The 26,878-nt window shown below is 45.5% G+C and overlaps 1 protein-coding gene across 1 annotated transcript in view; it reads right to left on the bottom strand.

Moving 5' to 3' along the window:
• The window catches only part of C1H10orf67 (chromosome 1 C10orf67 homolog), a 206,763-nt gene extending 180,346 nt beyond the window's left edge, over positions 1-26,417 (bottom strand). Inside the window, exons 1-2 of the mRNA XM_030201660.1 lie at positions 26,293-26,417; positions 15,077-15,134 (exon numbers count right to left, since the gene is read on the bottom strand). Coding sequence (XP_030057520.1) covers positions 15,077-15,134; positions 26,293-26,417 — 183 coding nt within the window. The remainder of the gene's footprint in view (positions 1-15,076; positions 15,135-26,292) is intronic.
• Between the last annotated feature and the right edge of the window lie 461 nt (positions 26,418-26,878).

The raw sequence follows: 26,878 nt of genomic DNA, 5'->3' as shown, positions 1-26,878 counted from the left end.
ATCTGGAAAATAAAGGAATGTTTTTGAAGTATTTCCTGGTGGCAGTTTTGTGAAGTTCTGGCTATTCATGGGCGACAACTTCCTCCCTCATACTGGGGCAGCGGGTCCGTTTACAATGGTGAAAATCTAAATGCTTTGGTGTAGACCTATTTTTAGAACAAATAAAGTACCAAAAGTTGCCCTAGATGACCACAGGAGGGAATTAGGGATAACCCCCACTTTACTCCCCCAGTGGTCACTGACTCCTTCCCACCCCCAAAAATGTAAATAAAAATAGTATGTACCAGCCTCTATGACGGCCTCAGATGATATAGCCAGGTCTATTAGAGCAGCATGCAGATCCCTGGAGTAGTCTAGTGATCGGGGCAGTGTACTGTAGACAGGTGGACTCAGGCCCATACCTCCCCCTACCTGTTACACCTGTGGAGGAAACTGTGAGCCCTCCAAAACTCACCAGCATCAATATATAAGTGCCTCCTTTACTCATAAGGGCTATTGGTGTACAGTTGGGGGCTCAGCAGACAACATAAGGGAGAAACAATGAGATGTGTACCTGGGAGCATTTATATGAAGTCCATAGCAATGCCCCCTTGGGTGCCCCATTGCTGTCCTGGGATGTCTGGGGGACCAGTCTAATAAAAATGCTGCCCCCTCCTACATCGCTATGGCTTGATTCTCTATGCTTTCACTTGTACTTTTTTTTTGTTTTTCAAAAATGGCCAGAAAAGATAAACACACAGAGCACAAAACTTATTACAAATGGTATTTTCGGGAAAAAAAGCCCCATAGATGTTTTGTGGTTTTGAAAATGGTCATGTTTTCTATTCGGATTTGGGACGTTTAGCATAGAACGTCCAAAGTCTGACTTGGATGTTGCATCAGAAATGCCCCTCATACTGTGCCAAAATTTAAGCGCCAATTTGGCACTTAATGTTTTGCACTAAAATGGCAGTTATGAACCAAAATGGTGGCGAAACAACAGTTAGGCACTTAAGTGCACTTAGACACTATTCTATAACTTGGCACATGTATCTACAAAGAGGGTGATCACATGGGAAAGGTCATGGGCATTCCAGCTATTTAAGTGTCTGCTTTATTGAATACTGTAGTTTAGGTGCTTAACTGCTGCATTTAGGTGCACCCATTTACACCTGCCATAGAGCAAGCGTAAGTGGTGGAACCTAAATTGAGGCACCTAACTACTGACATATGTTAGTTTGCCATTACAGAATACCAGCTTAGTGCCTAGATTTGGAGCATCCTTTATAGAACTGCCTCCTTAGAGGTTTAGGCAGAAAGGATTAGGCCTGCTTATGCAACATCTAAATTTGTTAGTCCAAATTTAACTGGTTAGCACTGAATATTGCATTAAGCAGTTACAATATGGCACATCCACACTCTTTTTAATAGGTTAAATTTAATTGGTCTGTAAATTTGAATGGCCAAATTCAGTTAGTGGAACTATATTTTCAAACAAGGAGACTTACCCACATAAACTACAGTTTCAGACAGGTTAATGTTTTTGAAAATCAACCTCTTGGCCTTTTTTTCTGATCAGCTTACATATTTCACATGAAAAATACATTTGGTAGCTAATCAAAGGCTGAAATAATTGAAAAGGTCCTTAATAAGCTGCCTAAGTTTGACCAATATCTTTATTTAAATGTACTTGCAGAGAGGAGTAGAACAAGATGGTGGCTGATGATTAACATTCCACAGATGTGCTCCAAATTTCTTTACTTTTGCTGTTATATTTTCTCATTTAAAATAATGAAAAATAAAGGTAAAACCCATGTTTATCCTACTGACTGACCACCAGTTCTTGCTTCTTTGGGCCCCATGGAGTGTTTCATAGTGAGATCTCTGATTCGAACTCAGTGAGTTGTTTATTGGGATTCCAAACAGGAGGAGAGACTCCTTTAACCTCCTGACATGAAGTCTCAAGTGAACCCATGCAAAAGATGATGCCAACAGTCCCAGTAAAGGCAATACTGGCCAAAGATGTTTCAGATCCTGTCAACTATGTGCTTCTGACACGGAGCACAATTATCACCTTTGGGAAGTGTGGCATGCTGGAAAAGATCAGTATGTTTGGAGCAATGGGAACCTTGAGATCAACATAGAAGCCACCCCCCAGGGGATGGAACCTCCTTCCCCCATTGTGTTGGTACAGCTACCTAGAGAAACCATTGTAAGTACTACAGGAATTTCATATGTTGGAAGTGTTAAAAATTAAAATTACAGAAAACTTCATCCTATTTCCAGGGCTTATTCTTCCTCCTCCATCTTCAAGAAGGAAGGGGAAAGCTATTCATAATAGAGGACTTTGCAGCTTTCTTTCATTTCATAAATATTGCTCAGTCTATGGAAGAGAAAAAGAAAACATAGATCTATGTAGTTTGACTGCAAATTATATTATAGAACCAGATGGAGATCGGGTCCTTCAACTGTTTTTTTTAAGCATCATGAGGTTGTTTTTAAAACTGCAAGATTTATTTTTCCCCAATGTGGCTAGTTACATATGTATTTTCCCAACGTCAGCAAACAGATCTCTAGTTTTAACATTTAAATACTTAAAACATAGGACCCACAAAGAATATTTCCTAAGAGACATTCAGAAATTATAGTACATATTGCTACTATGTATAACCCAACAAAACACCTTTTACTAAAGTGCACTAAACAATTGCTCTATAGATCACCTAAAGTTAGGTGCTGCGACCATATGCGTGCAAAGCAAAGTTACTCATCTTTAGCAGGTAAATAACATTGCTTCCTCTGAAGGCAAAAAGGCCAGTTGTAATCTCACAATTGGGAATCCCTAGCTACCAGGTTCATTGAAAACAACAGTGCTAGGACAATAGGGACTCGAAACGGCGAGGCCTTCAGGCCAATCAACCTGAAAACTATATACATTCTAGTTGTGGAAGTGCAGCTGCAAAACCCTTCTCAGTCTGTCCACCAGGCTTGCCTGCCAGGTACATGGCTTGAAGAACTATTCCGTGAAGGACAGCCCACTGCCACATCCCCACTGCCTCCTGACACAAGGGGTAGGATCCTGACCCCCCCCCCCCCCATGCTTGTTCACACTGCAACCTCGTTGTCTGTTTAAATGACAATAAGTTGGTGCTGTAGCTGATCTCTCAAAGGCTTTAGAACATTTCAAACGGCCCTGAGCTCAAGGAAATTAATAGAGTAGGTCTTTTCCTGAGCAGACCAAATTCCTTGGGTGTGAAGACCATCTACAGGAGCTCCCCATCCCAAGTTGGATGCATCCATTAGTAACACCTTTTGAGGTAGAGGAATTTGGAATGGTTCAGTTTAGTTTATTGCTATTTGGTATCCTGCCTTTCATAATGTGAACCAAAGAACTACAATAATTCATAGGACATCAAAGGTAATGAAAAAACAATAAAGGTAGAACACCTCATGTACTGGTCAACCCACAAACCCTGATTATTTACCCATAAAAAGCCTCAGAAAAAAGGTAAGGGCTATCTTGAAAAAGTAGTAAGAGGCTCTGGCCCTGAGATCCAGGGGGAGAGAATTCCATAGAGATGGTTCTGCAAAGGAAAATGACTCTAAATGGGAGAAGGATAAAGTCAAATTAGTTCCAATTGTCCACCAGAGAACAGCATTTATCAACTCTGGAGAAATTTGGATGACATCCACTAAGTTCCCAGCCACCTCAGACCACTGAAAAGCTAGAGTCCATTGGGCCTCTCTCAAATGGAGATGTACCATGGGAGTGACAAACACTGACGAGGCCATGTGGTCCATTAATCTCAACATTTGCCAATCTATGACCTGCTTGCTGCTTCAGACCTGCGAGGTGAGAGATATCAATGTCTCTGCCCTTGATTGAGGAAGAAAAGCCTGAGCCTACAATGTATCTAGCAGAGCTCCTATATACTCCAATCGCTGACCGGGAGTAGGTGGGGCTTGGGGTAGTTTATCATGAATCCTAGTAGCTCTAACACCCGAATAGTTAAATGAATTGACTCTGTTTCTTCTTCCTGTGATGTGCTCTTGAACAGCCAATTGTCCAGACAAAGAAGCACATAGACTCACAGTCTGCGTAAATACACTGCTACTATCACTAGACACTTGGTGAACAGCCTGGGAGTTAACGCAAGGCCAAATGGCAGAAAGTGGTACTGGTGTTGGCATTTCCATATTTAAAATCTGAGATACTTCCTGTGACTGGGAAGTATCGAAAAGTGGGTGTAGGCATCCTTTAAGTCCATAGAACATAACCGATCTTTCTCCTGAATCATGGGGAGAAGGGTGCCCAGAGAAATCATCCTGAACTTTTCTTTTACCAGGAATTTGTTTAGAGCCTTTAGGTCTAAAATGGGATGAAATCTTCTTGTTTTCTTGGGCACAAGGAAGTACCTGGAATAGAATCCGTCCTTCTTCCCTTGGTGGTACAGGTTCGACCTGGCCTGGAGAAGGGCAGAGATTTTCTCTACAAGAACCTGCTTGTGCTGAAAGCTGATATAAGATGCATTTGGTGAGCAATTTGGTGATCTCTGTCACCAATGTAGTACATGATCGAGGTTATAAGGGACATCTCTGATGGATAAAACTTAGCTTTCCTCCTACGGTAGGCCATCTGGGACAGTTACTTGTACTGTGGCTATGCTCTTCTGGAGCCAGTCAAAAGCTTGTCCCCTGCCTTGACTGAGGGAGCCTGCTGGGGCTTCTGTGGTTGGTACTGACAAGGCCGAGAAAGCTGGACCTGGGGGTTCTGGGCAGAATGAGAAGATGGTGGAAACCTACGCCTTTGAGAGTAGTAGGGTTGCTGTCTAGGCCCACTCGTAAACCACCTAGAAGAGGCTGCAGCTGGCAAATGCTGAGACAGGAACTGGATGGTATCAGTATGTTTCCTGATGAGGTTAGTGACCTCCCCTACACATTGTCCCCATAAAGATTGTCTCCTCAGCAAGGTACATCCAACTTCTCCTCCTGAACCACAGGTTCCAGGTCATCCATGGGAGTCTGAGCATCATATCACCTGAATCGTAAGCACCCCTGGCCACATATTTCCTGCACTCCAACTGCTTTTTGACTAACTGACGGAGCTCTGTGGCCTGCTCCTAAAGGAGAGAATCCGCAAGTCTTAGTAGATTTTTTACCACAGATTTTCAAGTAAAGGCTTGTGTAGAGCTGGTAGGACTGGATGCAGACAATAGCATCGAGGCATGAACAGTCTTCCTCTCAAACGAGTCTAGGGTCTGAGCTTCTTTACCTGGGGGAGTTGAAGAAAGAGTCCTGGAAACTCCTAGCTTGTTTGAGGGCAGATTTCAACAACCAAAGAGTAGTGAGGCAGCTGGGACCTCTCAATCTGAAAGCCTTCTGGATAAGATACTGCATATTCACCTTCTTTGGTGCAACCTGCACTGAAGGAGAGATTCCCAGTTATTTTTTCGATGCATCTTTAAGGATAGAGTGCAATGGTACTATGATTCCTTCCTTAGGAGGCGATTCATAGTCCAGGAATAGTTAACATCTCTGCCCTGGGCTCTTCCTCCTTCTCCACTTAAATGAGATGCCTAAAGTTCATCTCCTTGACAAAACCAGTGAAACAGAGACCCTCAGGTGGAGAGTTACATCTCTCTTGAGGTGGGGAGGGATCAGAAGGGACCCCATAAGACTCCTCCTCCGAGAAAATAATGAGGGTCTTCTTCTGAGTCCCATGAGCAGTCCCAATCACACTCCTCTTTTTACTCAGATCAGACTGAGTGGAGTCTGCACCTGCCCCAGCTCAGTGGAACCATGTCTACACCTCAAAGGACCACCGAGGTGGGTTTCTACCCTCAGACTCCGGGGAAGCTTCCATCCCCGATGTCAAGAGTGGTGAAGCATGGGTCAATGTTGACAACAATGATCTCTACATAGGCCACAGATGTAGCCTCAGGAAGAATATGACGCTGATCCACAAGTTGGCAGAAGTGCCCTCGATGCCTGAGCGTATTGAAACTGCAGTATCTATGCCAGCAAATCCTCTGAGAATGGTTTAGTACTGCTATCGAAGAAAGGGATCTGCGAAAGCAGGGAACTAGGACAGAGGCACACCTGAGAAGATGTCAGTGCCGAACCAGAAGCGGGAACCTGACTGCTCAGAGACTTGTGTACCCTCACCTCTATCAAGAGGAAGAACGATCCTCCCAGTGCTGGCACTTTTCAGGTACCAATGATGACAATGCCCCAGATCTCCTGCTGCCGACGAGGACATTGAACCTCCAAGCTCGTTCCAGTCTGCATGATCCCATCTTGTTCCAGTCCGCCCGATCCCTGCTTGCTCCAGTCCACCAATCCAGCTTCCCTGTTTGCTCCAGTGTTACAGCTTCTCCTTCTTGTTCCAGCCCATCTGCTTCAGCCTACTTGCTCCGGTACACCTGCTCCGATCCCAGCTTGTTCCAGTCCACCGATCCAGCTTCCCTGTTTGCTCCAGTGTTCCAGTCGACTGTTCCAGCTTCTCTTTGCTTGCTTCAGCCTACTTGCTCCGGTACACCTGCTCCAGCGTTCCAGTCCAACTGTTCCAGCTTCTCTTTGCTTGCTTCAGCCCTACTTGCTCCGGTACACCTGCTCCAGCATTCCAGTCCGACTGTTCCAGCTTCTCCTTGCTGCTTCAGCCTACTTGCTCCGGTACACCTGCTCCAGCCTACCTACTCCAGTACAATCTGCTCCAGCATGTTCCAGCCCGCCTGAACCAGCTTCTCCCCTGCTTATTCCAGTACCTGCTCCAGCCTGCCTGCTCCAGCTCATCTGCTCCAGCGTGTTCCAATCCACCTGAACCAGCTTCTCCCTGCCTGTCTCAGTCCATCTGCTCCAGACTGCCTGCTCCAGCTTCTCCATGCTCGTTCCTATTCATCTGCACCAGCTTGCTCCAGCCCACCTGCTAGCTTGTCAGCCATTGACTTACTTGCCTACTAGCTTACTAGCCCGCTAACTCACCAGCCATTGACATACCTGCTCTCCAGTTTCTCCCTGCTCACTCCTGTCCTCCTGCATCAGTATGCTCCAGCCCGCCTGCTAACTTGTCAGCCCTTAACTTACCTGCTCTCCAGCGTCTCCCTGCTCATTCCTATCCATCGGCACCAGCATGCCCCAACCCGCCTGTTGGCCTGTCTCCCACTGATTTACCTGCCGACCTGCTAACTTGTCAACCTACCTGCCTCACTGCTTGTTCCAGCCCACCTGCCTCTCCCTGCTCGTTCCTGTCCATCCGCACCAGCTTGCTTCACCCCGCCTACAAGCTTGCAGCCACTGCCACACTTGCCTGCCTCCTAACTTGCCAGCCACTCACTTACCCACTCTCCAGTACATCAATCCCTCCAATTCCAAGCCTCCGGCTCTTCGCTCTGTCACTACACTTACACCTGTCACACTGTAACCACTACTTATGGCCCCTGTCCACATCTTCTTCCTTGCCCTGTCCCTTCCTAATCTTTTTCCCCTCCCCTTACCGCTGGAACCCATTGCCCACCTGTGTTCCCTCCCATCCTGCCCGCTACGGCATCCCTCACCACCTCACCATCTCTCCTGTCCCCCTCCTCCTTCCTAGCCCTTAATCTCCAACATCTCCTTCCTACCATTAACCCTTCACCATTCCTCCTAAGTGCACCCCGTCTTCGTCGCCTTCGTCGCCCGACCTCCCCCACCCTCCTCCGCACTCTCTTGCTCCTCCTCCTGCTATCCGCGGGAGACATTAACCCTAATCCAGGCCCCCCCACCTGTCCTCCTCCTTTCCATGCAAACGCTTCCGTGATGTCTCCAACCTCGTCCCTATTCCCCTCCTCCCCTCCTCTTCCCTCCCCTTCTCATGTGCCTTGTGGAATGCCCACTCGATCGGCAACAAACTGCCCTTCACCCACGATCTCTTCATCTCTCGTTCCCTCCAACTGCTCGCCCTAACTGAAACCTGGCTCTCCCCTGACGACTCTGCCTCAGTCGCGGCCCTCTGTCATGGAGGCTATCTCTTCTCCCACACTCCCCGCCCAGATGGCCGCGGTGGAGGCGTCGGGCTACTTCTCTCACCCTCCTGTAGTTTCCAACCCCTCCTCCTACCGCAGTCTCACTGCTTCTCGTCCTTCGAAGCTCACTCCATCCGGCTATTCCATCCATTACCACTCAGAGTTGCAGTCATCTACCGCCCCCCTGACAAGCCCCTCTCTTCATTCCTTACTGACTTCGACGCTTGGCTCACCGTCTTTCTTGATCCCGCATCTCCTTCCCTCATTCTTGGTGATTTTAACATTCACGTTGACAACCCATCCAATGCCTACGCTTCTAAATTCCTTACTCTGATATCCTCCTTTAACCTCCGACTATGCTCTACCACCCCTACTCACCGTGATGGCCATTGTCTCAACCTCGTTCTCGTCTCTTCCTGCTCACCTTCCAATTTCTGCACCTCAGTCCTTCCTATCTCAGATCATCACCTAATTACCCTCACACTTCATCACCCTCCCCCTCAACCTCGCCCAACTATAACCACGGCCTTCAGGAATCTCCAAGCTGTCGACCCCCCTACCCTATCCTCCCACATCTCCAATCTCTTCCCTTCCATCTCGTCTTCTGAATCTGTCGACACGGCTGTCTCTACCTACAATGAAACTCTCTCCACCGCTCTGGATACCCTAGCACCATCTGTCTCTCGCCCCACTAAGCGCACTAATCCGCAGCCCTGGTTAACCCCCTGCATCCGTTACCTTCGCTCCTGCACCCGATCTGCTGAACGACTCTGGAGGAAATCTCGCACCCTATCAGACTTCACCCATTACAAAGTCATGCTATCCTCCTTCCAGTCCTCCCTATTCCTTGCCAAACAGGAATATTATTCTCAATTAACCAATTCTCTTGGCTCCAACCCTCGTCGCCTCTTTGCCACCCTCAACTCCCTACTTAAAGTACCCTCCGCTCCCACCCCTCCCTCACTCTCTCCTCAATCACTAGCTGACCACTTCCGCGATAAAGTGCAGAAGATCAACCTTGAATTCACTTCCAAGCCTTCTCCTCCCTGTGACTTCTTAACCCACTCCCTCAACCAACCTAACCCGGCCTCCTTTTCCTCCTTCCCTGAGATCACCGAAGAGGAAACTGCTCGCCTTCTTTCTTCCTCCAAGTGCACCACCTGTTCCTCGGATCCCATTCCCACCAATCTGCTTACCAACATCTCTCCTACAGTTATCCCCTCAATCTGTCACATCCTCAACCTCTCTCTCTCCACTGCTACTGTCCCTGACACCTTCAAGCACGCAGTAGTCACACCACTTCTCAAAAAACCATCACTTGACCCCACCTGTCCCTCCAACTACCGCCCCATCTCTCTTCTACCCTTCCTCTCCAAATTACTTGAACGTGCTGTCCACAGCCGTTGCTTTGACTTCCTCTCCTCTCAGGCTGTCCTCGACCCGCTTCAATCTGGCTTTCGCCCACTACACTCGACAGAAACAGCACTCTCTAAAGTCTGCAATGACCTGTTCCTCGCCAAATCCAAAGGCCATTACTCCATCCTCATCCTCCTCGACCTATCCGCCGCCTTTGACACCGTCAATCATAATTTACTTCTTGACACACTGTCCTCATTTGGGTTCCAGGGCTCCGTCCTCTCCTGGTTCTCCTCGTATCTTTCCCAACGCACCTTCAGAGTATCTTCTAATGGCTCCTCTTCCACCCCCATCCCGCTCTCTGTTGGTGTTCCCCAAGGATCTGTCCTTGGACCGCTTCTCTTCTCGATATACACCTCTTCCCTTGGCTCGTTGATCTCATGTCATGGTTTCCAGTACCATCTCTATGCCGATGACACCCAGCTTTACCTCTCCACTCCCGACATCACAGTTGAAACCCAGGCCAAAGTTTCAGCCTGCCTTTCCGACATCGCTGCCTGGATGTCCAACCGGCATCTGAAACTGAACATGGCAAAGACTGAGCTCCTTATCTTTCCACCCAAACCCTCTTCTCCTCTTCCCCCACTTTCCGTCTCTGTTGACAACACCCTCATCCTCCCCGTCTCTTCAGCACGCAATCTCGGAGTCATCTTCGATTCCTCCCTCTCCTTCTCTGCCCATATCCAACAGACAGCTAAGACCTGTCGCTTCTTCCTCTATAATATTAGCAAAATTCACCCTTTCCTCTCTGAACAGACCAACCGCACCCTCGTCCACTCGCTCGTTACCTCTCGTCTTGACTATTGCAACCTTCTCCTCGCTGGCCTCCCGCTTAGCCACCTATCCCCCCTTCAATCTGTCCAAAATTCCGCCGCACGTCTTATCTACCGCGTGAACCGATACTCTCATATCACCCCCCTCCTCAAGTCGCTTCACTGGCTCCCAATCCACTACCGTATACAGTTCAAGCTTCTTCTATTGACCTTCAAGTGCACTCAATCTGCTGCCCCCCATTACCTCTCTACCCTCCTCTCCCCGTATGTTCCCACCCGTAACCTCCGCTCTCAGGACAAATCACTCCTATCTGTACCCTTCACCACCACCGCTAACTCCAGACTCCGCCCCTTCTGCCTCGCAGCACCTTATGCCTGGAACAGACTTCCTGAGCCCATACGCCATGCGCCATCCCCTGCCCATCTTCAAGTCCTTACTCAAGGCCCATCTCTTCTCCCTTGCTTTTGGCGCCTAACCACCTTCCCCATTCCTGTTACCTACACTGCCTACGTAGTCTGTTACCGTTAGATTGTAAGCTCTCTTGAGCAGGGACTGTCCTTCCCCGTGTTTAAACTTGTACAGCGCTGCGTAACCCTGGCAGCGCTATAGAAATGCTAAGTAGTAGTAGTAGTAAATGACCTTTGTGTCTGGTCTGATGCTGACTGGTCTCGGGGTCTACTTTCAATGCTTGATATCAAGAGAGGTGGAGCCCTCCTTGATGTCAGTGCACTCCCAGTGGCTGTTGAAGTCTTAGCAGCTATCAAGGTCGATTGCTTCAGTGCTAATGTCGATGGATCAGCCTTCGAGGATCCCCTTCCTGTTGGACCTGATGTGGACCTCTCTGTCCTCAGTGTTTGAAGCCAATGTGGTCTTACTGGACATCGAGAAAAGAATTGCGTCCAAATTAAATTCCTCAATTTTAGACTAAGAAAATGGACAGAGCCCAAACTGAGGTTGGTGCTCAGGCCTAACTGGACCAATTGAGCTGTGAAAAAGAAAGAAAACCTGAAGGGCCAAAAACCAGTGGCATTCTGTGGTTCACTGCCACCCGGGGCGGATCGCTGCTGCATGGCACCCCCCCCCTCCCCGGCTGCAGAGCAACATGGCACCCCCCCCCCCCCGACCCAGTTCCCACCTGTCTACCAGCTCGTACCACCCGGCGCCTCATGCAACTCTGCATGCTGTAAAAGAAGAAAATCGCCTCGTCGGCCCTTCTCTCACTGTGTCCCGCCCTCTGATGTAACATCCTATTTCCTCGACGTTGGGACAGAGTGAGGGAAGGGCCGAAGAGGCGATTTTCTTCTCTTACAGCAGCACAGACGTGAGGCGTCGCACCACACAGCTGTCGGGTGGATTGGAGCTGGTAGGGATTCGCTAGCAGAGCAACCCCCCACCTGTGACACCCGGGGCGAACCGCCCCCACTGCCCCGCCCTTGCTACGCCACTGCCAAAAACACTAAGAGAGAAAATAACAAAAGTGAAAATAAAGACCCAAAAGGAGGGGAATATACCCACACAGGAAGACATTGCAAAAGCAGAGAAAAAAGCACAGAGGGGAGACCATGAATGACAAATCCTCCCTGCTCCGTAGAAAATGAAGGACTGAGGGACCTGTGCTCAGGTGGGAAGGCACCAGCATATGCACAGTGGGATGCTGCTAGAAACTTCTACAATCTTCTTGCTAGTCAGCATCCGCACCGGTTTCTGTTGGATGATAGTCACTCAACTGTGAGGAATATGACTGGCCTGCGTGTTCTCGGAGAATTGCTTGTACTAGAATACTAGCGTAAGTCCACAGTTGTATGCCTAACTTTATGCATGAGCACTTACACCACTTCAGTTGCTGGTGTAAATGTTTGCACATTAACTGCTAGCTATATATAAGATGTGCGCATAAGTGCTAGGCATGTCTGTCACCAGTCCCTGTCCCTCCCAGGTCCACACCCCCCTGCAGTTGCAGGTCACAGATTTTGTACATTCATCTTATAGAATATCAACTAAGGGCAGTTATGGGTGTAACTGCTAATCTGTAGTAATTATCACTAATCAACATTAAGCATTAGTTGGGTGCATGTTTCTAATTAGGGGATTAGTGCTTGGGCAGCAGAATAGAGTGGGCCACCGGAGCACATGGCCCCAATAATATTTTACCCATCACGGGCATCAATAACTAGAAGCTTGAGGTTCGGCTGGAGATGATTGTTTGGCCCCTCCAACAAAAAAAATATTCCACTGCTCCTGAGTTAACAAGGGAATTAGATGTGGTGATAGCGTAACAGCACGGTATCTGTTACTGCACTCACACTGAAAGACAGCGCCCACTAATTCATGCACTAACCTGTATAGGTTGCTATGGAACAGGAAATGGTGAAGTTAGGAACAGGAACTGCATACTGCAGTTAGAGCACAGTTCTTTACTGCACACTATCCCTGTTACAGTTAGGAGGCTGAATGCACATGAAGTAGCATTTTAGAAAGGAAATTCAAATCAGAATTAAGACTTTCAAGTCTGAACATCTCGTTCCACTAGTATTTTAGAAAACGATATGACTATATACAGCCTGTTCTAAAATACATGGAGAAAAGGACATTTATGCACTGGTTACATGCAACATGAACATCAATTTTAGAAAAATACATGTCCAAAACATTAATGGATCAAAATAGGCACATAAATGTTTATGTTACAAAATAGCAACAAAAACTGTCATATATGCAAGCACATAAATGTTTATTTTAGTCATTTTAGAAACAAATGTTTGTTTTTCCTGAAGCTGTCACAAACCAGGTATCCTTTCTCATTTTGGCTGTTGGGGGAGAACGTGACCTCTCCTAATCCCTGCAGTGGAGCACTACCCAAGAGGAGCATTTTTCCGATTACCTAGACATCCTAGGAAGCAGGTGTAAATCCCAATGTCAGTCTGTTAGGATTTAGAGGGGCATAATCGAACGCAAACGCCTATCTCCATGGCCGTTTATCTCGAGAACGGGTTCCGTGAAGGGGCGGACCGAACCGTATTTTTGAAAAAAAATAGAACGTCCGTGTTTATTCGACAATTTGTGAGATGGGATTTTTGTTTTTCAGCGATAATGGAAAATGAAAGCGCCCAGCTCAAAAACGAATAAATCCAAGGCATTTGTTCATGGGAGGGGCCAGGATTCGTAGTGCACTGGTCCCCCCTCACATGCCAGGACACCAAACCGGGCACCCTAGGGGGCAATTTTACAAAAACAAAAAAAAAGGTAAAAGAGCTCCCAGGTGCAATAACACCCTTCCCTTGGGTGTTGGCCCCCCAAAATCCCCCTCAAAACCCACTGCCCACAAGTCTAACCATTACTATAGCACTACGGGGTGAAGGGGGGCACCTAAATGTGGGTACAGGGTTGGGGGGGTTGGACAACTAAGCATTAAGCAGCACAATTGTAACAGGTAGGGGGGGATGGGCTGGGTCCCACCTGCCTGAAGTCCACTGCACCCCTAACAACTGTCCAGGGACCCTGCATACTGCTGCCAGGGAGGTGGGTATGACATTTGAGGGTGAAATAAAAAGTTGTGAAACATCATTTTTTTTGTGTGGTGGGAGGGGGTTAGTGACCACTGGGGGAGTCAGGGGAGGTCATCCCCGATTCTCTCTGGTGGTAATCGGCATTTAGGGCACTTTTTGGGGCCTTATTCGTGAAAAAACAGGGTCCAGGAAAAAGTGCCCTAAATTCTAGCTACAAACGCATACTTTTTTTCCATTATCGGCGAAAGGCGCCCATCTCTGTTCGGGGATAACCATGCCCCAGTCCCCGCCTTCACCACGCCTCCGACACGCCCCCGTCAACTTTGTATGCTTCCGCGATGGAGTGCAGTTGAAAACGTTCAAGTCGGCTTTCGATTATATCGCGTTATTCGTTTTTGTGAGATAAACGTCCATCTCCCGATTTAGGTCGGAACTTGAGCGTTTTTCTAGTTCGATTATAAGCAGGATAGACATTTCCCTCCTGAACTGGGAATAAACATTCATTTCTTAATCCTGCCCTAGTTCTCCCCAAAACTGTGCCCTGTCATTTGCACACTCTTCAATTTTAGATATGTATATCCTGGCTTTGTTAAATCAAAACAAGATAAATGTTTACAACCCAGTTTATGGATGTCCTAAATGAACATGATGCTTCTGAAATGAGCACCTTAATACATAGTAAACAGTTTTTCTGTGTAAACATATGGGGGCATGTTGGGAATGCCCTTAACAATTAGCACAGACTTTACACTTATGCATAAGTTTTGTGCAAAACTTTACCCAACTTTAGGCCAGCATCAACAGTTGAAAACAAACCACGGGAAAAAAAATCTGTAAAACTTTCCAAAACGAAAGTTTATAGTTACATTAATTACAGAGGTTTCTATCATCCAGAACTTATCTGAAGAAGGACCCATATGGTTCTGAATGTTCACGTACAACATCTGTAGATGATTCTTCAATGAGTTCAATACAAGTATATTTATATTCATTTATTTAGATTAGTTCATACCTTTTTCAGCAGCAGCTCAATCAAAAGCTGCCAGAATCACAGGCAGATCTAAGATCCTCAATGTGCATCACACTTCTACTTCTTCTTCCAGAGCTAGCACACTAGTGCTTTGTTTCTAAAGTTCCCCATTATTTTCCACAATTTCTTTTCACATTTTATTGATCTTGGGTACCTTCTCTGGATGTGTTTCTTTCATAGGAGTTCTCAAGTTAATATTCCTCTTACTTATCCCACAAATATCTCCATGCTGATCCCTTATCATTCTTCCAGTTAAAACAACAAGCAATTTCTTATTTACTAGATTTCCTTTAATTCAACTTCTGTTCAATCAGCAACTGATTATGCTGTGCCTTAAAACAGTCATTATTTAATGTCAAAAACTATAGTACCTTTCCAATGGTGGCCTGATCTTTTTCCAGTTTCTTCTTCATAGATACCAATCTGTATCTGAAAACAAAGGAAAGAAAGACAGACAATGAAATTACATGCCTATATGCATGTATTGATATTGTGAACATCAGGTCAGTCTGCAAACCCCAGAGGAATGCACAGTGGCCAAAGTCCAGGCTGAAATGTGACCTTCACCACTGCCCTTGACATTCACTGCCTTTTTCCTGCTGTTCAGCCGGTGGTCAACTACAGATTAAGAAGTAAGTTCAAGAGCCAAGTGTGGCTGGGAACGCTCAACTGCTTTTCATCAACACCCGACCACCCTTCCTGTTAGTCACAGCAATATAAAGTGCTTTAGCAGGTGGTTCTTTCTTACTCAACAGAACATTATATCAAAGATGAGAAGCACCATTAAATCAAATGAGAAATAGCCCATAAACCGGAAGGTCTAAACCAGATTAATACCCAAGCATCACTGTGTCTAGTTCAACTGAATATTCAAAAGTCTGTTTTTCCTGAATAAACACAGGTGACCTGTAGTGCTTTCTCTCCACTGTTATGACTTGCAGAAACTCAAGAAAATATTACAATGAACATTTTGCTAGCATAAACATCAAATTTATAATGTTAAAGTCCCGTGATTAAATGCTGTAAATTGCCTGTAAATTGGACATACGCTTTACAATAAAATAAAATAAAAAATTCATATCACAGGGGTGCAACTGAATCTTCAAAATGTTCAAAACAAAGTTCTCTCTCCTCTGAGCTATATAATACTTTAAGGGCCCTGTTTACTAAGGTGTGTATGCTAAAATGCTAGTGTGTCTAAAGCGTGGCTTAGTAAAACAGGGCCCTAATAGTTTACAGAGCAAGTAATACTACTTACCTTCTATCAGATAATATCATTGTATTGTTTGCCACTGCTAAATCATTATTTTAAGAAAGTATTTGCCTACCAGTTTGTAATTGCTTTGAGACCCTAGGAACAGCTAGATCTAGGAGAATATCACAAATTGGCTCAAAGAAATAGGATGTAATTGTTTTATTCAGTCTGTATATGATGTCATTTGTGACATCATAGGGTCAATTTTTCAGCAGTGGTGAGTGATCTCAGTATATATATATATTTTTAATACAAACCATAGCTAGGCATTGATAGAGATAATACCAGTCTAGTATGTGCCAATAAGGGCCTAAAAAACATTGAATATGTGCCCTGAGAAATGTATAGGTGTACATGAGAAATGTCTTGGACAGAGTTGTATCTCTTTTTTTCTCCTTAATCTGGATTGCAATGGGTGCTTCAAGGAAAATAAGACAAAGTTTTAAAAAATCCATATATTTAGGGAAAGAGTACTGGATTTTAGCTCACGCCTTTTCAGTTGAATCTCAAAGTGAGTCTATTCTATTTATTTATTCAATTCTATGACTTTCAACTGAGATTCAAGGCGGGAGACAGCATAAGAAATCCTCAACTGTATGAAGAGATATACAATAACAAACCTATAATGTAATACAAGTGAATTTAAATCACACAACCTGCAATGTAGAGACAAAATAAGTCTTACAGGGTCCTTTACTAAGGTGCACTGAAAATGGCCTGCGGTAGTGTAGGCGTGTGTTTGGACGCGCGCAGAATCATTTTTTCAGGCACCTGCAAAAATGCCTTTTTTAACTTTTTGACGAAAATGGACGTGTGGCAAAATGAAAATTGCCACGCGTCCATTTTGGGTCTGAAACCCACCTTACTGTCAGCGATAAAGTATCACGCGGTAACAGGAAGTAATTACATACGTGCGTCAAGGCCACTTGGCATGAGTCCAATCCGAGCATCGAAAATAAAATTATTTTTTCAGATGTGCGTATCAGAAACATGCCAAAAATGAAATTACCTGCAAGAGCCACAAGGTAGCTGGGCGATAACTCCATTTTTGGCACACGTTGGGTGTGCGTAGGCCTCTGATGCGGCGTAGTAAAAGGGTCCCTACAGCTACACTTTCAGGTATATAGTAGTTATTTCCAGGTCCCCAGAGGGATTCCTATCTAAGAACCCTGTTTACTAAGGTGCCTAGCATTTTTAGCACACGCTAATGCTAGGGACATCCATAGGGAATCTATGGGGTGTCTCTAGCACTAGCTAAAATTGCTAGCGTGCCTCTATCGCAGCTTAGTAAACAGGGCCCTAAGTTTGTACCCAAGGCAATGGAGGGTTGGGATTTCAAATAGGCTTCCCTGGTTCTCAACAATTAAGCTACTTTTCCTACACAGATACTCTGTGATGCTGAATATACAGTATGTGAAAAATGATGATCGCCAATCCTAACATAAAACGAACAGCTTTACAATTAGAAAGTAATTTTAAAACAATCATATTTTTACAAAGGCACATATGGGACCCTGTCATAAAGGGTATTTTATAAAGCTTTTTCATTTTATATGTCAGTATATGTGTGTAGAGGGCCTCTTGTAAAATTACGCACGGCATACAAATACACATGACAAGAACGCACATACTTTCATAGCTCCTGGATGTAGGAGAGGAGTATGGGTGGAGTCATAATGTACACACAGGCATAAAGGTGTACATCTGCAGGTTAGCTGTGATTTCTACAGGATTTTTGCTAGCATTTTATAAAGGTACATAACCCCTAATTCTATAATCTTGTGCAGAAATTTTCACGTTTAGTGTACTATTTTCACAGTAAATTATAGATTGCAGTTACATGCATAACTTAGCTGTTAAATTAGGTGTTAATTGACACTAACTACCAATAATAAGTATATATGAAGTTGTGCTAATTCGCACTAATTTGAGTTACAGTACACATGTAACTATCCTTAGTAATAATTTATAATCTTAGTGCATAAATCTTTAGCACACATCTGCTAGAGGGCCATCCAAATGCAGATGAAATTTATTAAGGACAAATGCAAAGTGATGCACATTGGGAAGAACAATTCAAATCATAGAATGTGGGACCCGAGGCAGCATGACAGATCAATGTCAGACGAGAATCTGACTGTCTTCTTCGATGGGTGCACAAACAGTTGCGATTGTGGGAGGGTCGCTTGATGTGGGATACTTGGATTTCAGCAAAGCCTTTGACACGGCTCCGCACAGGCGAACTGATAAATAAATTGAGTGCCCTCAGTATGGGACCTAGAGTAACCTTATTAGGTTAAAAATTGGTTGAATGGTAGGAGACAGAGGGTAGTGGTAATGAGCTTGCTCTGAAGAAAAGGATATCGTCAGTGAACGTATCTCGCAGGGATCGGTCCTAGGGCCGGCTCTTAAATAGTCTTCATGAGCGATATTGCAGAAGGGCTGGTCTGGTAAGGTTTGTCTCTTTGTGGATCATACTAAACTCTACAACAGGGTGGACACCCTGGAGGTTGTGCAATGCCCATGAGGAAGGACCAGGATGGACCGATATTTGGCAACTAAGGTTTAATCCAAAAAAATGCAGGGTCATGCACTTGGTCGCAATAATCCGAGGTAATGGTACAGTATAGGGGGAGAAGTGTTCAGTGTACGAAGGAAGAGCAGAGACTTGGGGGTCGATTGTGTCTGATGACCTTAAAAGCTTTCCAAACAGGTAGAAATAGCGACGTTCAACGCCAGAAGGATGCTTGGGTGCATAAAGAGAGGCATGACCAGCAGGAAAAGGAGTTATAGTTATAGTGCCGTTGTAGAAGTCTCTAGTGAGGCCCCATTTGGAGTACTGCGTGCAGTTCTGGAGACCGCACCTATGGAAAGATATAACAGTATGGAGTCGGTCCAGGGGCGGCTACGAAATTAGTAAGTGGTCTTGAATGCAAAAAATTATAGGGACAGGCTTATGAACCTCAACGTGTATACGCTGGAAGAGAGGAGGGAGAGAGGAGACATGATAGAAACATTTAAATATCTCACGGGCATTTATGTACAGGAAGAGAGCTTTTTTCAAATGAAGGAGAGCTCTGGAATGACGGAGGCATATGACAAAGTTAAGAGAGAATAGGCTTAGGAGTAACCTAAGGAAGTATTATTTATTATTATTATTTATTGCATTTGTATCCCACATTATCCCACCTCTTTGCAGGCTCGATGTGGCTTACAATATATAGTGGATAGTGGAAATGAGAGGAGAGTTGACATTAGTGTTACAGAAGTATTTTGGGTTGCATGGTAATGGAAAATATGGTAACGATATAATATGAGGCGCTTTAGTCATTGTGGTATGTCTTGTCGAAAAGATGGGTCTTCAGCAGTTTTCGGAAGTTGGTCAGTTCACAGGTCACTTTTAGGTTACGTGGCAATGCATTCCAGAATTGCGTGCTCATATAGGAAAAGGTTGATGCGTGCATTAGTTTATATTTTAGGCCTTTGCAGTTTGGGAAGTGAAGATTAAGGAATGTGCGAGATGATCTTTGGCATTCCTGGGTGGTAGGTCAATCAGGTCAGACATGTAAGCTGGGGCTTCGCCGTGGATGATTTTATGTACTAGGGTACATACTTTAAACGTGATGCGTTCTTTGAGTGGTAACCGGTGTAGTTTCTCTCGTAGGGGTTTTGCACTTTCGTATCACAAAAAAGGGTGGTGGAGGCGTGGAATGGCCTCCTGGTGGAGGTGGTGGAGTCGAGGACTGTTCCAGAATTTAAAAAGGCATGGGATAAGCAGGTGGGATCGCTTAGGAACAGGAAGAATTATGGGTTACAGAGGATGGGCAGACTGGATGGGTCATATGGCCTTTATCTGCCGTCATGTTTCTGTTTCTATAGTTACCTGATGCTAGGGTCCACCTTGGGGGGCTCAGCACCCAAGAAAAAGATCTATGTGTCGTCGTAGATAATACACTGAAATCTTCTGCCCAGTGTGTGGCGGAATCCAAAAAAGCAAACAGGATGCTAGAAATTATTAGGAAAGGGATGTTAAATAAAATGGCGAATACTATAATGCCTCTGTATTGCTCCATGGTGCAACCTCACCTAGACTATTGCGTACAGGTCTGGTCACCATGTTTAAAAAAGATATAGCAGAATTAGAAAAGGTTCAAGGAAGAGTAAACAAAATGATAAAGGGGATGGAACTCCTCTAATATGAGGAAAGGCTAAAAAGGTTAGGGCTCTTCAGCTTGGAAAAGAGATGGCTGAAGGGAGATATGACTGAAGTCTACAAAAATAGTAAGCTCTGGAACTCTTTGCTGGAAGAAGTAGTAACAACAGTTAGCATATTAAGGTTTTAAAAAAGATTTGGACAAGTTTCTGGACGAAAAGTCCATAGAGGGGCATAATCGAAAGGGGCACTCAAGTTTTCCTGAGGACGTCCCCGCATGACGTCCCGGCGAAGTGGCAGGGAAACCCGTATTATCAAAACAAGATGGGCGTCCATCTTTCGTTTCGATAATACGGTCGGGGACGCCCAAATCTGACATTTTAAGTCGTTCCTACAGATGGTCGTCCTTAGACTTAATCGTTTCTGATTTTCGGCGATAATGGAAACTAAGGACGCCCATCTCAGAAACGACCAAATGCAAGCCATTTGGTCGTGGGAGGAGCCAGCATTCATAGTGCACTGGTCCCCTTGACATGCCAGGACACCGACAGGCACCCTAGGGGGCACTGCAGTGGACTTCAGAAAAAGCTCCCAGGTACATAGCTCCCTTACTTGTATGCTGAGCCCCCCAAAACCCACTACCCAAAACTGTACAACACTACCATAGCCCTTAGGCGTGAAGGGGGAACCTAGATGTGGGTACAGTAGGTTTGTGGTGGGTTTTGATGGGCTCACATTTACCATCACAAGTGTAACAGGTGGGGGGCTGGGCCTGGGTCCGCCTGCCTGAAGTGCACTGCACCCACTAAAGCTGCTCCAGTGACCTGCATACTGCTGCGATGGACCTGAGTATGGCATTTGAACCTGGCATAGAGGATGGCACAAAATATTTTGTAAGTTCGTTTTTGAGGGTGGGAGGGGGTTAGTGACCACTGGGGGAGTAAGGGGAGGTGATCCCCGATTCCCTCCGGTGGTCATCTGGTCAGTTCGGGCACCTTTTTGTGCCTGCTCGTAAGAAAAACTGGACCAAGTAAAGTCATCCAATGCTTGTCAGGGATGCATTTTTTTTCCATTATGTGTCAAGGACGCCCATGTGTTAGGCACGCCAAGTCCCGCATCGCTACTCCTCTAACACACCCCCATGAACTTTGGTCATCCCTGCGATGGAAAGCAGTTGGGGACGCCAAAATTGGCTTTCGATTATGCCAATTTGGGCGACCCTGTGAGAAGGACGCCCATCTTCCAATTTGTGTCAAAAGATGGGCGTCCTTCTCTTTCTAAAACAAGCCTGATGGTCTGCTATTGAGACAGACATTGGGAAGCCACTGCTTGCCCTGGGATCGGTAGCACAGAAAGTTGCTTCTATTTGGGTTTCTGCCAGGTACTTGTCACCTTGATTGGCCGAGCTAGATGGACTCTGACCCAGTATGGCTATTCTATGTTCCAGAGGTGTGGATCTGGGAAAGGAATGGATGGATCAGGGTTGTGCCCAGCACTTATGCACTAAGATTATAGAATATAGTGAAGGTACCTTGGTGTAGCAGGTATTCTTCAAGGACAGGAAGCTATTCATTCTCACACATGGATGACATCATCTACGTCGCACGGTGTGGAACGCTTTTACATGTGCTATTGCTTTAAGAGTATGTGACAGCGACCCCACTGTGCATGTGTGAGTGCCTTCCCACCTGTTATGAGAGTGTGGCTCCATCAGTACAGTAAAATAGTTATACAAGACAACGCCAATGGTAAGTGGGAGGGATTATGAAAATTAATGGCCTGCTGTCCTCCGAGAATATCTGCTACAGGTAAGTATCTTCGCATTCTCTGAGGAAAAGCAGGCCATGTTCTTCTCACATATGGTAATCCCTAGCTACCAGGCTCACCATAAAGCAACAATAGGACCACAGGAACTTGCAACGGCAAGTTCTAGTTTAAAGTAACCTGAAATTATATACAAACTGTATGAGAGTCCAGCCTGGAACAGAACAAAAGGGGCTTAGGAAGGTGGAGTTGGATTCTAGACTCCAAACAAATTCTGCACAACTGTCTGTCCAAACTATTAGGTATCTTGCTCAAAGCAATAGTGAGATGTGAATGTGTGAACTGAATACCACATTGCAGCCTTGCAAATTTCTTCTGGTACATCGATGACATTTTTATGATTTGGACTGAGGGGGAAGAAACTCTGAAACAATTTTACAGTTCCTTCAATACATACCATCCTACAATCAGATTCAAAATTGACTACTCCCTTGAAAAAGTCAAATTTTTGGACACCACAGTCTCAATCAGTGATGGATATATACAAACGTCCATATACAAGAAACCCACAGACAAATGCAGCTACCTCCACAACTCCAGCTTCCACCCTTCACATACAAAAAGATCCATTATTTACAGCCAAGCCACAAGATACCACCGTATCTGCTCTGACCCAGGGGACAGAGACAGACCTTGAAACTCTGACTGCATCCTTCGAACAGAAAGGCTACAACCCCAAAATAATCTCCAAGGATATTGCCTTCTCCCTCAAAACACCCAGGGAAAATCTGCTACAGTACAAAGAAAAAAAAAGCCACAGACAGAATCCCCCTTATAGTGACATACAACCCAGAGCTGGAAAAATTAAGAAAAATCATAAAAGATCTGCAGCCTCTACTCCAGGAGGATGAATTACTGAAAGAGATATTCCCATTCCCACCAGTGCTGGCCTTCCGACAGCCACCCAACTTAAAACACAAGCTAATTAGAAGTAAGCTCCTAACACAGACTCAAAAAGAAAAGAATGGCACACATCCTTGCAATATATCCAGCTGAAACTATGCCAAAACATTTCGTCGGACCCCATGGTCATTCACAAAGGAAAATATTCAACATTAAGGAATCTTTCATGTGCTCATCTTCCAATGTGGTATATATCATTCAGGGTAAAAATGCAATGAAGGCTGCTACATTGGAGAAACAAGTCAGATGCTAAAGAAGAGATTTAATTTACATAGACACCATATGAAAAATGCCAGTACTAATAAAGATGGCACGCCTGTGGGGCAGCACTTTACAAAACCAGAACACTGTACCAGTGACTTCATGGTAAGAATCTTAAAATGGAACTTTAAAACAATACAGGAACATAAGACCTTTGACGTCAGAATGATTAAATATTTTGACACCTACCAGACAGGACTTAACAAAGATCTGGGTTTTCTAGCCCATTATAAACCATAAAATTGTACTGCTTTGAAAATTGTACTGATTGTCACCCTCCTGTCTCCATACATATCTCACCTGTCCATCTTCCTGTCTCTCACATATCCACCCCCATCCTGTTAGACTGTCACTTGAATGCTTTCATGTTTCACTTATATATGCTGTCATCTACCAACATTTGCTTATTTCCGATCTGACGAAGAAGGGCAACCTTCGAAAGCTAATCAAGAAATGTATTGTTATGTCCAATAAAAAAGGTATCATCTTATTTTCTTTTCCATGTTTTATTTTGTTTTATTTCTATTGATTACCTTCAGTAGGGGCTGATTTCAAGTGGGCTACCGAAGTCAACCATGGCTTTGACATTATGGGCCTTGACATAACCCTCAGCTGATTGGAGATTGTGCGTTTTCCAATGCTGACCCCCATCTTGTTGGGATCAAAAGAAACAAAAAGATGGATAGACTGTCTATAGAGCCTCTCCGCTCCAGGTAAAAGGACAGTGCTCACTTGCAGTCCAAGGTGTGCCATGCACTTTTGCCATGATGGGCATGAGGTTTGGGAAAGAATGTTAGAAGAACAATAGAATGGTTCAGATGGAACTCTGACACAACCATAGGAAGGAATTTAGGGTGCATGGGAAGAACTACTCTGTTATGATGAAATTTTGTATAAGGTGAATCTGCTACTAGGGCCTGAAGCTCACTGACCCTGCGAACTGAAGTAACAGCCACCAAAAACAAGACCTTCCAGGTCAAGTACTTTAGATGACAGGAATCAAATGGCTCAAAAGGAACTTTCATCAGCTGGGTGAGGACTATGTAGAGGTCCCATGACACAGGCAGAGGTTTGACGGGGGCTTTGTCAACAGTAAACCTCTCATAAAGCAAATACTAGAGGCTGTCCAGAGATGGGCTTATCTTACACATGGTGATGGTAAGCACTAATTGCACTGAGGTGAACCCTTACAGAGTTGGTTTTAAGACCAAACTTTGAGAAGTGCTGAAGTTATTCAAGCAGGGTCTGTGTAGGGCAAGAAAGAGGATCTAGGGCTTTGCCCTCACACCATACGGCACACCTCCTCCATTTGAGAAGGGCCCTTAGGTCTAGGATGGGACACATCCTCCCCCACCCCCCTAGTCTTCTTTGGGACAAGAAGTACATGGAATAGAATCTGTTCCTTGGTGGAACGGACTCAACCTCATGGGGCTTTAGAAGGGTGAAGAGTTTCTCTGCAAGTACCTCCACCGGTAGGAAGTTACAAGGGGCCACCTTTCTTGGAAAAAACTCAGCCCCCCCCCCCCTCCACCATCAGTAGGTCACCCAGAACTGTCACTGTTTTGACTGGGGAGCCAGCTGGGTCTTAGGTGCATGCTGTTGACAAGAACGAGCACACTAGGGCTGAGACTGCTGAGAAGGGTGAGAAGAAGAGGCGTATCTAAGACTCTGAGAGTAGTAAGGACCTCTCTTCAACTTGCTTGGAAATCTTTTGGATGAGGAGGATGCAGAAGGTGCTCGGTGGAAGACAGTATCAATGGTATCGTTGTGTTTTTTGATGAGGTCTGCAACTTCCTCTATCTTCTCTCCAAAAAGATATCCCCCCAGCTTGTGCCATCCACCAACCTCTGCTGGACCGCAGGGTCCAAGTCAAAGATACACAGCATCGCTATACTGTAGGCAGAAATCCGGAATGCCACACCAAAGTATCATATATGCCCCTGGCTAGAAAATTATGACACACCTTCTGGTGTTTGGCCAATAGGATAAGAGATTTGGCCTGCTCCAATGGGAGAGAACCCGTCAATCAGTCATATTGCACACCACATTTCTCAAGTAGAGGCTCATGTAGAGCTGGTATGACTGTATACAGGAGATGAGGCCTTATACATCTTCCACCTAAAAGAGTCCAGAGTTCGAGCTTCTCTTCTGGGGGCACCAAAGCAAAGTCTCTGGAACCTCTGGCTCATTTGAATGTGGATTCCACCACCAGGGAATGATGAGGCAACTGTGGCTTATCAAAACCAAAAGAACTCTGCATCCTATACATGGTAACAATTTGCTTGGGGAGGACAGATACCGACAGAAGGGACTCCCAATTCTTCCACTGAACATCACATAAGATCTTGTGAAGCGGGACAGTCATAGTCTCTCTAGGAGGAGAGTCGTAATCCAGGACCTCAAACATCTCAGCCCTGAGCGCGTCCTCAGTCTCCAAACGAATTGGAATGGCAGCCTCCATTTCCTTGACAAATACTGGGAAGGAAAGGCTCTCTGGTGGAGACTTTCATCTCTCCTCAGGTGGAGGGGGGCAGTCTGAGAAGACTGCCCATTAGTGCTCTATATTAGTGTCAGCAAAGAACTCCTCATGGGAGAATGGAGAATGAGCCTGTCTCGAGTAGAAGGAAGTTGGTCCTTGCCTGGAGCAGAATAGAGATGTAGGCTCCACCCTCAACTCCAGCAAAGCTTCCTCCATCGATATTAAGGGAGGTACCCGCATGGACGACTGTCAACACTGGTACCGCATGTGGCACTGGTGTCGGTAACCTCACAACAGGGTGAGGGCCCTACAAGGCAGCCATAAGAGGCAAGGCTGGAGCAAGCACACCTGATGCTAATGCACTCTGCTGTAATATCCCCGCCAATTGCAACTGAAGCATGGACCAGATGCACTAATTGAGGGCCACCATCAGAAAAACCTGGGTGTCAGTTCAGAGACAGCCTGCTAAACTGGTGATGTCAATTCAAGTACCTGGTCCCGGCTACGTGGAGACCCTTGTGTTGGCACCTCCTTGATGGAGGGAGAGCACTCCTCCTGGTGCCGACACTTCTCAGACACCAGATCCCTTGGTGCTCTGGTGCTCCTGGCACCATCTGTTGAAGTGTATTGATGCTTGTGCCTCTTGGCCTTCACCCGATGTCAAACATCAACACCCCTCAATGCCAATGAGGATGACATTGAATGCTCCTACCTCTTTGGCATCGGGTCCGATGCAGACCAGTCCCTGAGGCCCTGCACAGTGGACAGCACAGAGGCAGGTGGAGACCTGCTTGATGTATGCCCACTTCCATTGTTGGACATGGGTCTAGCAGCCATAGGGACCGATGCACCCAGTGCTGGTACAAACGCCAACGCCAATGTTGACGATTCAGATCTGGCTCCAAGAATTCTCTCTCCAAGCCTCTCTGGACAACCGTGTACTCTTTTGCATATGCAGGCAAAGAATACAGTTGGTACAGTTGTGGTCTGGCCTTAAACACTGGAGACACCAGGAATATGTGTCAGTACCAGAGATGATCCGATTGCACTAAGCACAGTGCCAGAAACCACTGGGAACCTTCGATGACATGGAAGGAAAAACAGCCGTGGCCAAATCAAACAACTCGATGGCGATAGAAAAAGGATCAAATCACCAAGAAAAAAAGAAGGGGAAAAATCCTGACTGAAGCTCAGGCCTAAGAGGGCCTCGTGAGTGTGCGAGAAAAATAGATAACTTAAAGTGGGGAAAAATAAACAAAAATTTTAAGGGTAAGTAGGAACATTTCCTGAAAAGGGAA

This window comes from Microcaecilia unicolor, chromosome 1 (assembly GCF_901765095.1).
Source record: "Microcaecilia unicolor chromosome 1, aMicUni1.1, whole genome shotgun sequence".
Taxonomy (NCBI): domain Eukaryota; kingdom Metazoa; phylum Chordata; class Amphibia; order Gymnophiona; family Siphonopidae; genus Microcaecilia; species Microcaecilia unicolor.
This window is presented reverse-complemented; position numbering and strand designations above follow the sequence as displayed.